A 17,999-nucleotide genomic window follows, 5' to 3' on the forward strand; every position below is an offset into this window, starting at 1 on the left:
GTAGTTTGCACCTTGGCATCTAGATCAGCCAGTCCTTGATTAACTGCCTGATATTTCACTTGATAAAATATATAGACTAGTATAACTTATCGTCTTAGCTGACTAATTGAATGGAAACATCATCAAAACCTAGAAGAAAAAAATGTGTGGACACAGACGAGATCAAGAGTCTTAGAAACTAAGGGGTTCCTTGTTTCTTGAGGGAATGGAGTATGCCTTATTTTTGGTCATGGCCCCAGCACGTAGTGTAGTGTCTGTCACATAACAGGCTCAAAGTAAATGTTTGTGAGTTAAGGAATGACCAAACTTTAAGGAAAACATTGGCAACTCTGAAGGCATTATTCATACTCGTAATATAAAGTAGTCGTCTGGCCTTAGAATTCAGATTGGCTTAGAAAGTAAAAACCCTTAATATTTTCCATATTATTAGATATATAGATAGATAGATAGATACACTAACAATTATTATATTGCAATTACCAATGAGGCCTTTTATAATATGATGGGACAAAAGAGGTTGAACTGAAAACAATAATGTAACAACAACCCAAACTAAGTATTTGTGTGAAATTTTTATGTTACAAAGTCCTTTCAGTGTGTGATGTCTCTTATCATCAGGTCATCTCTCTCAGGTAGACAGATATTATTTCATTTTAGAGAATGTGAACTAGAAGGGACGTTAACTGACTTTACAAAGCCTCGCACAAAGCTAGCAATGGAGCTGCACTCAGCCAGCCATGGCTCTCTCCCAACAAGGAGGCAGCATGGGGGTGTGCCCACATAGAGACAAATCAGACTAATTAAGTATGCACAATGGCACCTTCATAAACTGGAGGGGAAGGAAAAGGCCTGCGCTGCGGCACAGCGGAGGAAGAGCAGGGAAAGAGAATGTGATGTTTGTCAAGAGGGTGTGTAGACATCAGAGTGCCTTACTTACCACGGCACTATCTGCATGTTGGTTAAATTGCTCAGTAAAATGTAATAGATTGCCTGGACCAGTGTCATTTCATCTGAAAATGCACTGTTCTGTGATGTTTTCATTTCCTGTGTGTATCCGTCTGCCCCCACTAGAGAGAAAACCTCATGAGTTTCTGTGACTAAAACACAGAACAGTGCATTTCTAAGAGCTCCAGAAGCACTCTCAGTACATGAGGAATTCAGCTGAATTTTTTGAAGTGGTTAATGGGTGACATTATATTGGTGACAGTATAGCCTAATGGTTAAGAACATGGACTTGAAGTCAGTAGATTTGTGTCTGAAACCATGTTCTGTCAATGACTAGCTATGTGACTTTGGGTAAGTTACTCCACCTCTCTGAGTCACAATATCATTTGTAAAAAGGGTGACAGTGATAAGACTTATTCCACAAGTTTGTAGTGAGGATTAAATAATGCCTGTAAACACCTAGCAGGATGCTGGGTGCCTGACATGCACTCAATAAATGTTTTACTGCTGCAACATACTGAAATGTCAAGTTCAAAAAAGTACTGGAGCTACATGCTGATCTCTGCACGTGTAAAGAAGGGACATTTGCTTGGTTCCCCGAAACAAGCTGAGATGCAATGCTGAGAGAAATTCTTAAAAAGTGACCCAAAATGTATTTTTAAAACAAACTTTTAATTTATCCCACATGCCATTTGGAATACAGTAATAGAACAAAGAAGCAAAAAGCATAGGTGCAGTGTGATTTACGATCAATACAAGTGATTTATACTAAACATAAATGATTACAGATAAGATTAGTCTGCAGACACAAGCTCACTGACAGAAAAACGTTATAACAGGTCAAAGTGTACAAACCACTGAAGACCTGAGATATGGCTGGTCATGGAGTGGGGGGACATTCAGAAGGAGAAATACGTGCAGTATTCTTTTTACAGTAATTTTCCTTATTCCTGGAAAGAAACAAGTCTAGCTGTCATCAGTGTACTATCTTACCGAAGTCCAGCTCACTCACTTGCCGGTGTACACTTGTTCTTAACCCTCGATATCTGACCGTACATTTCCAGACCCTGATCGCTCTTACACCCAGACATAATGAGTGCGGGGATAGGAGTATATTCAAGTCGGAAAGAAGAAAAGAGAATACTGATTTCCTAAAAGGAAACTGACACATACAAATGATCTCTATCATACTTAGAGTGGTGTATACATAAGCAAAATTCAAGCCAAGCAATTAAAATGTGTTCTACCCAAAAGTAGCAGAAAAATAAACAATCACAGAGCAAGTGCCACACATCAATTTAAAGGAGAATCTGATGCCAAAATAAGGTAACAAAGTCCACCACTGACACCTCTCCTTTTGTATCTTTAGTGTTTATAGGAGCCAATTCATGGAGCCTGAAACGTTTGTAAAATACCACTTCACCCCTGAATTTTCAGCTCTGGAGCTCAAGGAGATGAATGACAGCCGATCTCTTGGACTATCAGCTCTTGGACAATCAGATGGGCCAGCTCTTTCGAGCCACAGATGTTGATTCAGAGAACATCCTCTGCTTCTCCTTTGCTTCCTTCAGGGCCTGAGGTGCATTCCAATGGTCTGGAAGATACCTCCATTAGAGTTTCATCTCCCTGCCACATGTTGCCTTCCTTGGTCTCCTGCTGGATCAAGTGTGGCAGGCAGTCCTGCTCAGAGTTACTCCAGACATAGCCAGGTAAAGTCACATGGCTTTCAGGCTGTCGGCTGGCGGTCCTGGTGACTTTGCTGGAGATGAGCACCATTCGAGTGCTGGTGGCCATCTGCGACTGGCTGCTGGTGCTGTGCGTCATGGTGGTGAGCACGGAGCCGTATCTGTGGCCGCCACATGGGGGCGTCCTCTTCCAGTCGATGGAGAAATTCCACCGGCTCCACAGCTTCTTCACCTCAGCCTGAACCTGAACAGTGAGAACCATACTGAGCATCAGAAACCATCAGGGAGACCCTGCAGCTTTGTTAGACAAATGTTTGCCCCGATTGCAATGAATGTAATATAGTCATTAATTAAGGGTCCGATGTATGCCAGGGACTTTTCATATATATACTCCCTCAGTCTCAAAAAATCTGCAAGGTGGGTGTTATTACTGGAGATGAGCAAACTGAGGCTTACAGAGAGGGTAAAGGGCATTGTCCAAGATTAGTATTTTAATAGAGGCTGAAACACAGCCAATAAATAGCAACATCTCACTTGTGGGAGAGGAAAAAGAGGACTCGGGTTGAAAGAGAAAGAGAGATTAATAGTGGCAGCTGTGGCTGAGGAATGGCATGAAAGGAACTCAACCTGAGATGTGACTCTATCACCTTGCCTAGGCCTATGAAGGAGGAAGACGGGAGAGGACTGGACTCCAAGAAGCAGACACCCAAATGCAGTCTTAGTGGGGTAGGGCTCTTGTTTCTGTTTATTGGCTGGACGGTGAATTGCACAGCTATGGCCGCTTTCCAGAAGGTAGCTTATCTGGAAGTTCCACGGGAGAGAGGAAACCTGGAAAGCTTATGTCCCCTAAAAGAACAGTTCAGTTACTCCCCTGCAGCCAACTCCTGGATGATGGTGAATTGTCCCACCACCATCTTGTAGTGTAAAAAAAGTCAAAAGGTTCTAATGGATTCGTCCCTAGAATACATATTTAAGTGTTTTATAGAACTTGACATGGATTAATAAATTTAAGCATGAACTGGAATATGAAGCCCACTGTCCTTCCAAGTCTCAATTTGCATTCAACAAGTTTTTTTAGATCAGGGTTTATAAATGAATTGACTTTAGCTTATTGAAATTAATTCTTGCTTTCTCAAAATAATTTATGATTAAAACATCTCTTCGCTCCCTGGCCATGTTGTCCTGTAACTCCCGGGGATCCTAAAGCACTTGGGTCACATTGGGACGGAGACCTGCGGGCTGTCCAGGGCCCCTTCAGCCTACGTACCTCTCCATTGCAGTAGCAGTAGATGATGGACACGAAGAAACCCTGGGGGACGAAAGAGCCAGTTAGGTGCTGACCGTGCATGAAATTCACAGCATTACAGTATCTCACGTCAAATGAGTCCTTCAGAAAATTTTATACTATTCTCTCCTAATGTTTCCAAATCCTTAAGTGTACATTAAATTTGTCTGAGAGCTTTCCTTCGTATCAGCTGAACCAAGCAAGCAACTGAATAAAACATGCCAAAATACACGAAGAACTCATTTCTCTTCTATTCATTTCATTTATGTTGCCACTCAAGGGTCACTGAGTATCTCCTGGTTGGTAAGAGATATTTATACACTGTGAATGCTGGAAATTACAGACATGGAGGGTTGTATAGTAAAAAGACAAAGTGTTGTTTTCATTCATTGAAAAATATTTATTGAGCTTATGCAATGTGAAGTGCTCATGTGCCAAGGATAAACAGTTGAATCAAGACAGACATGGTCCTTGTTCTCTCAGGCTTTACATTCTAGAAGGAGATACAAATGGACAAGATAAAAACAAATAGCCACACAAGAAAAATGTAACAGGATAAGGGCTATGCAGGCAAAACGAGTGGTGTTGACAGAGAAGAACGAAGATGAATCAGATAAGAAACTCAACAGGAGACCTCTCTGAGGAGGTGACACTTAAGCTGGCTTGAGTGACAAGAACAAGTTAGGCTTTGTGAATATTCAGGAAAAGAACATTCCAGGCAAAGGGAAAGCGTGTACGAACCCTGAGGCAGGAATGAGCTTGAGGAACCCTGCCACACAGGGCCATGCACACCAGGAAATGGCATTTGGATTTTATTCTGAGTGCAAGAGGAAGCCTCTGGATACTTCTGTCAGATAGGTGGCACGATCAAACTTGTGTTTTAGGTTCTTCAGACTATTGTAGGGAGACGAGAGGCAAGGAGGGAGGTGGCAGCAAACGCCTCCCCAGGAAGAAGGTCGGGAGGCGCCTGCAGTAATCCATGCGACGGATGACAGTGTTACTTTCAAACAAGACAAAATGTGTAGAAGCCACCTCTTCCTCTTTTTACCTCCTTTATTTCCTCATCCCTGCCTTCTCCTTCTCTTGCTTTCATTCATTTTCCGTACCCACGCAGAGGTCCCTATCCTGCAGGTGGTGCACAGTTTAAAACACATTTTCTCGCCCCCCCAGGCTCCTCCGTGAGGAACGGCTCCTGCTGTGGTCGCAGACTAACCTGACCTCCGCGGGTTGGAAAAACACAGGCACCGGAGAACAGCGCCCTCTCGTGACCTCAGGAGACAGGTGTGAGAAAGCCAGAGGAGCAGAGGAAGAGGCTGCCAGGGGCTGGGGCAGAAAAGGCAAATCACAAGAGCCGACTTACTAGACGGCGCTCTACCTGAAAGGAATTGAAGAAGAGCTCACAGTGCATCCGGATCTCCCACCCAAGCCCCGAGAAGGAGTGGGGCAGGCACACGAACACGATGTAATGCACTCCAAAGACCAGCACCAGGACCAGCGTGGATTTGGCGAGTTTCCTGCAAGAGAGTGCAAAGCCTTTTGGTTAATCAATGGAGAGCACCTTTCCGTAGAGACAGCTTGCTGGAGCAAAACCAAGCTTAGCAGAGCTAACAGGGGCCGGCTTTTCCCATCCATCTGGACCCCAGGGCTTCTGCTAGTTTCCCCCGCTCTCCTCTTCCTGTCACTTTTACACCAAATCAGGTCGTTTATTCGCACTTCCCATGATTATTATCCCCTCAGTCTCTCCAATCTCATTTCTGCTCTTCTTGCTTAAAGGATACCATTTTCATAAGGCATCAAATGCCTTACTTTTTCAGCCCCAACTCCTCTTGAACTTCTGTGTTTGAGATTTAAGTAAGTATTACTACTCCATTTGAATTAACTGTCTTTACTTCTGTAGGCACCATTTTGGCTTGTTTTGTTCATGTTAAAGTCAACTATTCCCCAGTTTCTTTGTACAGTTGGATCTCCATCTGTCATTTCACATGTTGTTACGTGCTGCAGGCGGTCACCCTCTCCAAACAGTCCATGTCAAATGTTCGACCTCAAATTGTCTGTAGTTCTAGATTTCATCTGAAGGTTTGGGGGTTGAAAGCAAATCAATTTTACTTTACTTTAACTGCCTTCCTATATATATTTTTCTTGCATATTTGGAGGCATGCTAGGTTTTCTGATTTGATGGGTTGACTCTAAAATGGCCGCCAGTGACTCCCACTCCTAGTATTTACGCCCTTGTTAACTCTCTTACCTTGAATGTGGGCAAGACCTGGGACTTGCTTGTAATGAGTAGAGGATAGCTAAGATCACTTCTGTGATTATGTTGCATGAGACTGTCATTTTCATCTTACAAGCAGATTCTCTCCCGTGTTTGGTCCAGTGAAGCAAATGACCCTGCTGTGAGCTGCTCAGCTGAGAAGTCCATGTGGCAAGGAGACGCGGCTCCTGGCCAACAGCCAGCAAACAAGTGGATCCTGCCAACAACCATATGACCTTGGAAGTGAATTCTTCCCCAGTCTGACCTTAACATAGGACTGCAGCCCTGACATCTCCATGACAGGCTTGTAAGAGACCCTGAAGCACAGGGCCCAGCTAAGCTGGGCCCCGATTCCACACCCACAGATGCTGTGAAAGAGCAAGTATGTTATTTTAAGCAACTAAATTTGTAATAATTCATTTGTGCAATAGACAGCCAGTACAGCCAATCCATCATTTTCTGGTGCTTGGTTTGGTTATTCCGTGTTTGGGCTTGTATGTTTGTTTGTTTGTTTGTTTTGTCTTTTGCACTGTCTATCCCAGAAACTGTCAAATCTGGCTTCTTCTTTCTTATCTCTCAAATATTCCTTTTTTTCTGTGCACCATTTATGCCCTGGTAATCTCAAACCACTGCAACTTCCTTCCTTTCTCACTAGTCTTCCCTCTAGATACTTTATTTACTTCCTTCCTTCCTTCGTTTCTTACTTAGTTACTTATTAATCTACTTACTTACTTATTTTTCTTCTTAGAAATGAAAGGTATGGGCAAGTACTATCACACGGGACTGAGACTAGAGAAAACTGGATTCAGGTGTCAGACCTGACACTAACTACCTGTGTGGTCATGATTCAGTTCTCTTGTCTCTAACAGGAGGGGTGGGGCCCAGAAGCCCTTTGGAACTCCAACAGTCTAAGGCTTTACTCGGGATCCTCTTCCAGACACATCCTTTATCCTATCATCACTATATTCTCAGCTCCTGCAAGAGCTGGAATGTCCCATAACTCATAATGAAATGCCTAATTTAGACACTTAGATTGCACATTGCTCCCCCTCATTCTCTTCTGACTCCTTTACCTCTGTTCAGTGCCTGGATCATTGGCTCCTCTTGGCTCAGGGACATCTGGTTGACCGCCCACCCACAGTTTGCCCACTAACCTGGGGGCTTTCTCCTGTGCTGCTCCCAGTCCTCATACCTCGTACCTTAGGTCACCTACAACCCACTTAATTTGAGAATTCTACCTTACAGCCATTTTATTCGAGGCAGCAGTCCTGATAAGACCATGGGTTTCTCTGACCTAACTAATGCTTTCACCTTTCAGAGGCTCCTTGGGGTGTGCTTATCCCCCTCCCGAATCCTGACCAGTGAGTGTAAATCACCGTGTACACGGTCAGGACACATAGAATGCCTTCATAGCACTCTAATGTAGTCTAATCAGATAGAGGGGGAACAGCAGGTTCTGCATTGGCAGAACCTTGGAAGTCTTGTCTAATATCACACTGAAAAGAAAATTGTGTTTCCTCCTTTAACACGAATGGGTAACTCCCCCTGGAAACTATTGTCAAATGTAGCTAACTTAGCTCCTGCTGTGTGTCCCTGGGAGTGAAAAACTAGTTTAAAACAAAAACAAAGCAGAGAAACATACCATTAAATAATCAAAAGTTTAGTAAAAAGTTTAGGGACAGTTTTGTTTCATGCAGAGTGAGAAAAACTTGTCAAAGACTAAAATTTAGTAGCTATCCTGCTAGCTCAGCCATCTGGGTTCTCTCTCTTTGTCTATGACCAGACTCTCATACAACTCTCTAGAGATAAAAGTCAACTTGTAGAAAATAGGCAGTACGTGAATTCATTTTCAATTGCTATGGAACAAATTTAGTAGCTGAAACCAAACCCATCCATTATCTCTGTTTCTCTATGCCAGAAGGCCAGGCACAATGTAGTTGAGTCCTCTGCTCAGGGTATCACAAGGCTGGAATTAAGGTGTTGGCCAGGGCCGCATTCTCACCTGGACCTCAGGGTACTCTTCCACGCTCATCCAGCTGGTTAGCAGAGCTCAGCTCCTTGCTGTTGCAAGGCTGCTGTTGGCTAGGGGTCTCTCAGTTCTACAGACTTCCCTCAGGCTGTTTTCAGGTCCCAGCCCTAGGCTCTCACCACGTGTCAGATTACTTCTTCAAAGCCAGCAAGAAATCTTTCTCCAGGCTGCTGGGATGAAGTCTTATATCACCTTTGCCATATAATGTAGCCTAAATCTGCCTCTCAGAGCAGTTCAAATAATTGCTGTCCCTAGAAATGCAAATTGTGTCCAAATGGAATGCCACTAATTATAGCCCTATGGATATGGCCATGTTTTGCTAATTTGCATCCATTTGTCAGTTCTTTTCAGCATTCATTATTCTCTTTTAAACATATGTAATATCTTGCCAGTTCCTTCATTAATGAGTTAAATAAGATTTTCGAAATTTGTTCCTTTATATTTGTGTAAGAGTTATGGTTACATCCTCTTTTAAAACTGATCCTTTGAAGAGCGTGAACAAGTTGAAGTAGTGGTGTATCCCAGGCCAACGTCTGTGCAGGTCATCTGTCTATTCACTTATAAAGATGGACTTTCCCACACGTCAAATCATTCAGCAGCCCCGGGCACTGATTTGGTTCACGGTCCACCTGCTCACCGATGCACACTGTACATCTTTGCAGCCCAGCTCCCTGAAAAGGCACAGCTGCCTCGTGAGATGACTCAGGGGTGAAAATTGGAAGTGGCCTTCTGGCCTGCCAGAGGCACGGTGGTGGCCCATAGGACAAAGCCATGAGAGGAATACAAAAAAGTCACATGCTTCATTGGACTCAGTGTCCTGTGTAGAAGACACCCACCTCTTGCGATATCTCTTCCTGGGTGATTTCTCCCTGGGGTAGGAAGTTCTGAAAAATCTCTTCTAGTCTTTTAAGAGTTAACTTAGCTTTAAAAACAATACTATTTTTTCTTTTTCAATCCCTCTTGGCCTTGAATTAATCTTTCCTTCTTTTCTACACATGCATCTCTGTCTCCAGCTCTCTACCTCGATCTCGATCTCTCTCTCTTCTGGCAACAACCACGTGGGAGAACTTTTATGACCCCGTGTCCAGGTGCAGACAGAGGCAAAGTATTCATCCAAAGTTACACAGTTAGTAGTAGGTTCCACTTTAAAGTCTGTCCTCTTTGCTATCAAACTGCATAACAAATACTTGTTGAACTTATTCCACAAACAAAAATATTAAATATGACCTTTGTGTAATATTAAATGGAAAGTCAAATTAGCCCAAACATTCAAATGTTCTTTCCACCGAATCTTGCATTTTTCATCTCTCTCATGTTCTTCTAGTCCTGGTAATTTTTGCTTAATTTGCAAAGGAATTGAGTTGTAATTTAAAAGAGGAGAAATGCATTAGTTGTGGTGTTAAATCTGATCGATTAATGGATTCACATCAGCCTTGTTTTAAAATGAGTGATTGTAAACTGTGGTTACCCAGGATGGCACCTGCAGGGGGAACTGGGTGACAGGCATTTGGGGTCTCTCTGTTTTATTATAACTGCATGTAATTCTACAGTTACCTCAACTTAAAGCAACTTGATTAATTCATTTCAATTATAAGACATTATATGCATGAAGTGATATCATACACTTTTCAGAAGTCTCTTTATATATGTGCAAGCTCACCTGGAGAGACTGTTTTCAGTCCTTTAGACAGTAATGTGCAAGGAAATGTTTTTAAAAATGGTTTTAGGTGTCACAATTTGGAAATATATTTTTTTCATTTTAACAAAAATATTTGAATATTTGACAAAGATAATAACCAAATAAAATATCGTATTTTTCGGACCACAAGACACACCTAGGTTTTAGAGGAGAAAAACAGGAAAAAAAGTTTTGAAGCAAAAATGTGGTAAAATAATTAGTAACATAAATGACGTAATATTTCACCAGTGTAAATGTAAAGCTACCTTTGGACTATAAGACACACCACCCCCTTTTCCTCCCCAATTGGGGGGGTGCATCTTATAGTCCAAAAATACGTTATAAGTTTAAAGGTGCAAAAATGAGTGGGTATAAATTTAAATACCCTGTTAAGCCTCCTATGAGGAATATCACTGGGACAGAACGTGGGTTCCATTTTCCTAAGTCTCTTCGCTTAAAAGTCAGAAGCTATTTGAACTGGATCCTCTCCGGCCTCAGAGGCTGCACACTGAAATGAATTCCCAAATCCCGGCCAAGTCGGTGCCCACATTTTTCTCTCCAAAAAGAAAGTCATTTCCCACTCCATTTTTATCTGTAGCTCAACTTTGTTAAAAATACTAAATATGTTTCTTCTAGGAACAAAATGTATTTTGGCTGAAAAACACTTTCCCCGACAAGTATTAGTCTAGACCATGTTCTAATTAATCACTTCAAACTTAAGAAACTTCTGGGCACCAGATTATTTAAAATTAATTATGAATTCTATTTTTTAAAGATTTTGTTTATTTATTTTTAGAGACAGGGGGAGGAAAGGAGGGAGAGAAACATCAATGTGTGGTTGCCTCTCACACATCTCCCACTGGGGATCTGGCCCAAAACCCAGGCATGTGCCCTGACTGGGAATTGAACCAGTGACTAGTTGGTTCGCAGGCCAGCACTCAACCACTAAGCCACACCAGCCAAGACTAAAATCCAGTTATGAATTCTTAATAGTATATTATTTTAATCCTTGGTAAATCATTCTCTTCAATTATTCTGTGAAATAATCCCCATGAATAAACTCAAAATACTGTCTACTCTATTTTTAAGATGCTCTACCCTTTGCTCTCTCCAGAGTTTCTCAAATCTCTTGCGCAACTTTTTACAGAAAATACAAGTTCATATCATTCAGAACTACAGAAACAAGTTGCTTTTATTCAGAACTAGAGAAACAAGCAGCCTTCCAACACCACTGCACTTTTTCACTTTCTGAAGAAGAATGAAAGACTCCTTGTATTTTCCATGGTTCTGGCATCCTGCGGCCTTTGTCTTCACCAACGGGATGTGACATGAGACAAGCTATATTAGAGTAGCAAAGGTCCCTCACTGAAAACTCTCGTGCACAATTCATATTATAACACTCTCACTTGCAGTACACTGCAAATAATGAGCTCGCCGCTGCTGGTTTGTCCATCCCATGTGTCCTCGTCCAGACTCCAGTCTACAGCTGTAGTCTTTTCAGCCCAACGGAGATGCTGCCTAAATGCCAAAGGGGAGTAGTTCAACAAAGAACCTATAGAACATTTGTGAGATGGAATCAAAACGCTGACTGTGATTTCTTCCTTTCTGTGCCTGAGACAGCATCCCATAGTGTATAGGAGAATCCCAATCTGCTAACAACAAATACATATGTATTTGTTACAGACATATATATATACATGTATAGATATATATGTATTTATTACAAATATATATATTTGTGTGTATATATACACACACACACATATACACACACACTACAAACTTAAGCATACTGGAAACATTTGGGGTTATTTATATTTTCTGCCCTGGCCAGTGTAGCTCAGTTGGTTGGCGCATAGTGCTGGAAACCAAATGGTTGTGGGTGCAATTCCCAGTCACGGCACACACAAGATGATAACCAATTAATGTTTCTCTCTCCCTCTCTCCCTCTCTCTCTCTCTCTCTCTCTCTCTCTCTCACTGTTTTTCCCTCTCCTTCTCTCCCCCTCTCCCCCTCTCTCTCTGTCTTTCTCTTCCTTCCTCTCTCCCTAAAAGAAATTTTAAAAATATCCTCAGATGAGGATTAAAAGATTAAAACATACTTCCCTAATAAATACATATATGTCTTTTCTGATAAATCACAAACTGAACCAAACAAAAATACCCATTCATAAATTTATATCTTAGAAACATTTCAAATCAATCAATATCTGTTCTTGACAATAAATAATAACTGACCATTTCCTCTGATGGACGCCTGTCCTGGAATTACCTGTATTGCTTTCTTGTGTCATGCCCAACCGCATTGGTCTCCCAAATTTTGGTGGCCAGGACTCTAACCGTATTCAGAAACAGAATAAAATTCAGCTGAAAGAGAAGGTAAGATTACAAAGAATCATTAAGTTTGTCTTCAAGATGTTCATCAAATTTACATAAATTGAACTTCTTCATATTCAAAGACTGAAAATGACCCATTCCATAAGCATCAGTAAGGGACTTTGAGATAAGCTATTGGAGAGTGAATGACTTTTGATTGGCCCCCTTGAAGACACGAGAAGAAAAAGTTTCAACAGCCCTGGAAACCAGAAACATCAGGGAATGATCTGCCAGAATCTGCAGGGAGTTTCCAAACCAGAGTGCAGATCAAGTCCTACAGCAAACTGGCAGGATACAGGATCACAGTGATCATATAAATGCAACCAAGTGGCCTTTTTGAAATGAAGCCCCAGCTTCCGCCTCTATTTTAGGGAGAGAAATAAGAGTTGTTTGGGGTATGCTCTTTCATAACATATGAAGAATATTAGGTGAAGTATATAAGTTTGTTAAGGCAAATAAGATGCTGTATAAAAAAAAGCACTTCCCCCCAACTGTGCTACCATAGGCAATTAAATTGAATTTGAAATATAAGTGTAGGCACCACCAGAGTTGTGGCTTTAAAAACGAAGGAAAGGTATTGGTAGGATAAGCCCTTTTATGTGTGAGGGCCTCAAGGATCAGTGGAGAGATTCCAAATGAAGAAAAAGAACAGGGTCTCCAGATCTGGGAGCACAGGAACTGGAAGCCTGCCCCCTTGAGCCCTTCATTCGGGAAGATGCCTGCAGCCCTTAGAGTTAGGTGGGATAGGGTGGATTGCCAAGAGTGGACCCAGAGCAACAGCCACAGGGCACAGGTCAGGACCCAGCCAGTGCTGTGTTCGTGGGGATGCCCTGTCTTGCAGTCTTGAATCATCGCTGGAATTTGGAGAATTTTGGTTCTTGGGAGATCCATGTGCCCCACTCCCCATTCCAGCTGATCATCTGCACCAGCCCTGAGGCCCTCCCCCGCCACCTTGTTTGCCATCCTCTCACTGAGCACCTAGCAGGCCCCGCCCACCAACTGTACCGCTTTCCATAGCGACTGGGAGCTAGAAGTCAACCTGTAAGTAGGGACAACATCTATGCATAATGTTAAAGCTTTAACTTCATTTGAAGTTCTAAATGTGACTGATTTAAAAGAGGAAAGGGATTCTAGAGTGGCAATCTTCCTCTGAGAAAGAAATCAATTTGGTATTTGCAATTCCGTCAAAGACTAGATGAAATTTTGTCCATTTTACTTTCCCCTCTTACCAGTGGTCCCTGTACCCTGACCCCTTGCCTCTCACGACTGAGCCTCCTTGAATGATAAGTGGAGGAAGTGAATCACCCACCCATCGGCCGCAGAGAAGCTGAGGTCTTGTTTGTTTCCTTCTTTTCGTATTTTACAAAATGCACTGGATGTACTTTAAAACAAATCACTTAAAATTTTTCTTAAAGGCTTTTCATTAAAAGTGCCATCTTAATCCTTCTTCTGGAATTACCTCAGAGGTTCTAAAAGGAAACCATTTATAAGCAAAAAAACACTAAAAACTGGAGATCTCCATTAATGCACCTTAAGAAGCTTGCCGTCTCCTCCAGAGCCACCACTTGTCCAGCCATTCAAACTAGACCATTATTCACACTGTGAGCAAGCCCGTGACACACACCACTCACTACATGTTGAACACTGAGGTTCATTCTTAACGTGGGTACACAATGGTGCTGAGTCATGATAAACATCTAAAAATAAGTAATATACCAAAATGAGAATTTCTCCTTGATGTGTTCAGAAGGGTTGGAAAGGACCAATGTTCTCCATATGTGACTCAGTGGTACTTAACCACCTTGCATGCACCACCCAGTAAATCCTCTCTTGTGACAAGCATGTGACCCACCTTGGGAAACAGCCTAGCTTCAATCCTATCATCACTAACAGTACAAACTGTGGGCTCGAGAACCAGAGTTTTTCTGCCTGGGTTTGACCCCTGCTTCAGCACTTTCCAAATGTGTAACCCTAAGCGGGTTATATAACTTCTTTGGGACTAAAACGGAGACTAATGCAAAGAACTATCTCAAAGTTGTTTGAGGGTTAATGCAAAAAAGATTCTGAGACAGTCCTGAAGCAAAATAAAAGCACCAAACATATCTATTCATCAAATGATGGATAGGAAGTAAAAGATTTAACTCTGTTAAGGGACAAAAGAAAGGACTTTTGCCCCGGCCGTGTAGCTCGGTGGGCTGGAGTGTGGGCCCTGTATGCCAGAGTCACAGGTTCAACCCCTACTTGAGGCACAGGCAGGGAATCAGCCAGGAGATGCTTGGATGGGTGGGATGAGAAATGCATCTCTCTCTGTCTCCCTCTCTCTCTTTCCCTCCCCATACCTCTTTCCCTAGACTCAATAAATAAATTAATTAATTAAAAAGACTTTTTAGTAAAGATAAAATTGAGCAGGGACTAGAAAGACCATTTGATCACCTAGCAGTGGATGATGGGTAGGTGGAGCCAATAACACAGGATAAAGGAAACAACTGATCAGGACAAATACCGCAAGAGAGTTCCCCTTTTTCTTCTCCTTCCCTGATAAATTCAAGATCACAGATTTCAGCTAGAGCCAAACCTGTCTCCACCCCATATGACTAGCATCTTTGAGGCCATCTCCTAAGTACTCACAAACAAGTCTGCTCAGTTTCCCAAGCTGCAGTCTTCTGCCTGTGGTTTTATTTCTATTCAGTTGCTACAGTGTCTCTTCGTTGACACCAGTGTAAAGGCAGGTCCTCACGTCTCAGGGGTCAGTGCTTGGTCAGAATCTATTACATCTGTCGACTTCACCATTACGCCTTCCAGACCATGCTGCCCCCTGCCTGCCACTTGCCCTGCTCTTCGGGGAGAGCACTCTGTTCCTTCTAGTGATGCTCTGGAGGGCCCGGGGCCCCAACGATGCTGCATGCTCTGTTGGCCCTTAGGAAACACTCCTCTCACATTTTTATGCTACACAGAAGAATTGCGCAATAATCCTCAAATCAACATCAAGATGCTGCTGGTGAACAATTAAGTTATATTTGGAGAGACTTCTTTTCAGAAAACAATTAATGTTTTCTAATGACTCTAGTTCTCTTTAACATAATTTTAACATGTACGCGAAACACATAAAACAACAGTGTTACACGTTTAGATTCTAGGATTCCAAAATCAAGTGGTTCCTTTCAAATTTGTACCAAGTGAGGTCTGTGATTATCCTTAAAATTCAATTAGTTTGTTATGACTTATTCCAATAAGAACCTATAAGTACTCATCCTCTGCAAACACCTTTATTCTCCTAAAAGTATTTTGCTTCACATATTGCTTAGAAATTCTGATCACACTTCACTAGATTTTACTCCCAAATATACAAAAACAAAATTAATAGAATCTATACTACGATGATTTCCAAAGCCTGAATTAAGCGAGGGGTCCAACACACATTTAAAATTCTTGACACATAATTTTTTGGCAACATATATGGAGCCTACCTGTTATATTTACATAAAACCATGCTACATCTAATGTAAGGCTAAAAATCAAACCATTTATCCTAAAGTTAACACATAAAAACACATAAATATTGTCATAAAGATGGAAAGATCCTTTTCCATAAATTCAAGACACAATCTTTTTTATTTATGTATTTATTTTTATTGAACTTATTGGGCAAAAAACCAATCCTGACATGCTTTAGAATGCAAGTGAAACGAACGTGGTCAAAACCAGCGGTCATCGTCCCTGTTCTGTCACACGCGCTGTGTGGCCTTGACCTGCATGGGCTTCGGTTTCCTTCTCGAGGAAAATGACAAGGTTGCATGAAATGGACTCGGGGTTCAGAAATTATCCTTGCTTTGTGCTCTTATTTCCCCTCTTCCTCCCTACGTTCCCCAGGATATCTAATCTTAGGCATGTTTTAGTTTTTCAACAAGTATTTACTGAAGAACCACTATTTGTCAGGAAACTTGCTAGGTGCTGGGAATGCAGTTTAGAAAAAAATATGGGTTTTGTTCACTTAGCCTTGCAATTTAGCGGGCAAGATAGCATTCAACAAACAGTCAGAAGCATTATATACACTGTAACGACCCTGAGAAGAAAAAAATCTCATTGTGCCGTGAAGGTGATAAGAGGTGACTTCAATTGGACCGGGGCACCCAGGAAGCCCCGGGGAAGCAGCATTTAAAGCTTGGAGGGACTGAGCAAAAGGAAAGAGGGCTCACGAACATGGACAACAGGGTGGCGACTGCTGGAAGGAGGCGGGTATAAGGGAACTAAATGGTAATGGAAAAATACAATAAAGATATACAAGAAATAAAATAAAATAAGAAATAAAGTTAGGAGTAGAAGGAGGCACATCCCAGCCTTACAGGGGTACAGGGTACAATGAAAGGGACAGAAGTAGACAAGTTCAAGAAACTGGAGGAAAACAACACAGCTGAGGCCCAGCAGCAGGCGGGGGTGGGGCAGGCAGGAGTGACAGGGTCTTCCCTAGAGTATCAGGGATGTAAGATCTTATTGTAAAAGTACAGGGAGTTCAGTGCACTGACCCTGAAGTTAGAACCCCAGCTCCACCTCTTGCTGGCTGTGTCACCTTGGGCAGTTTCCCCATTTAGAGCGATGGGGACAATCAGAAAAATTAATATAACACAGCACTTAAAAGAGTCCCAGCAGTGGCGAGCACTGTGAAGCGCTGTTACCGTGAGCATCAGTCCTGGCTTCAGGCCAAGAACAGCTCGGCAGAAGGAATGCCACCAACAGAAGGATGCGATGGGGGTCCCGGGCTCGCCCCTCCCTTACTGACAGGCTCCTCACTTCGAAGGAAATTGTGATACCCCTAAGTTGTAATAATGCAACAAAAAGGTAACTCTCAGTGAACAGAAAGGTGCTCTTGAATCTCTTCTCTGATTTCAAAGATTAAATGGACTGTGTAATATTGGAAAAATACTTAAGAATTCTTGCTTTGGAGCTGTCACAATTTTAGCTCAAGAAGATGAAAATGGCCTTTTCTCTCTCACTTTCCTTCCAGATTTACTGAGTGTACATTCATTTGTACTTCTTCCTCCCCCATGGCAAATCTTTTAGACTGTCTATAATCACTTCACTGCTTCACTTTGCGAGTTAGAAACCTCAGCAAATAAATTTCCCAATGTCAGCCATGAATAAGGGTCTGAACCCCAACCTAGACACTCCCAACAGCTACTGCTGTAACGTGAGAGTTTCCTACACTTTCCTAGAACAAAGCGACAAACCTTCTCCGGCTTTTAGCAGCAACTTAACCATGCACTCTTTAAAAAAAGAAAAAAACAGGCTTTTGAACTTACCCCAATAGCTGCTAAGATTGGGGCTTGATAAATCCACTTGATGTCTCCAGCACTAAGTTCCCAGCACCTGAGACATGAAAAAGACCTTTCATAAATAAATTCACAAAGCAAGCAAGCAATGAGAATTAAGCAATATTTTAAGTTTAGCAAAAACTCCAGCCCCAAGCTTTTAAGAAACAAATAGAGAGAGACAGACAGACAGAGACAGAGAGAGAGAGAGAGAGAGAGAGAGAGAGGGAATCTTGTAAAACACCCAAACCAGTGGGGGGAAATTGTGTAATGAGCTCTGGTTTCCATACTATTAGCTAGAAAGTATTATTAATACTGGTTACTCCCAAGTAACAAGAGTCAAAACCACATTTCCAGAGCCACAAAAAAATTAGTCTTCTAAATGATGCACATTTGACACTTTAGTTTTATTATCACTGCAATGATGAAGTCCTCTGACTTTCAG

General features: G+C 42.1%; 1 protein-coding gene across 2 annotated transcripts in view; it reads right to left on the bottom strand.

The window, feature by feature from the left end:
• Positions 1-1,581: 1,581 nt before the first annotated feature.
• Positions 1,582-17,999, bottom strand: part of PTH2R (parathyroid hormone 2 receptor) — a 58,000-nt gene continuing 41,582 nt past the window's right edge. Inside the window, exons 9-13 of one of the 2 annotated variants that reach the window (XM_028510734.2) lie at positions 17,546-17,612; positions 12,145-12,239; positions 5,291-5,429; positions 3,898-3,939; positions 1,582-2,874 (exon numbers count right to left, since the gene is read on the bottom strand). In XM_028510734.2, the coding sequence (XP_028366535.1) occupies positions 2,479-2,874; positions 3,898-3,939; positions 5,291-5,429; positions 12,145-12,239; positions 17,546-17,612 (739 nt within the window). In that variant the 3' untranslated portion in view covers positions 1,582-2,478. The remainder of the gene's footprint in view (positions 2,875-3,897; positions 3,940-5,290; positions 5,430-12,144; positions 12,240-17,545; positions 17,613-17,999) is intronic. The other variant, XM_036022957.1, reaches the window with a different exon arrangement.

Source organism: Phyllostomus discolor, chromosome 4 (genome assembly GCF_004126475.2).
Source record: "Phyllostomus discolor isolate MPI-MPIP mPhyDis1 chromosome 4, mPhyDis1.pri.v3, whole genome shotgun sequence".
Lineage (NCBI taxonomy): Eukaryota > Metazoa > Chordata > Mammalia > Chiroptera > Phyllostomidae > Phyllostomus > Phyllostomus discolor.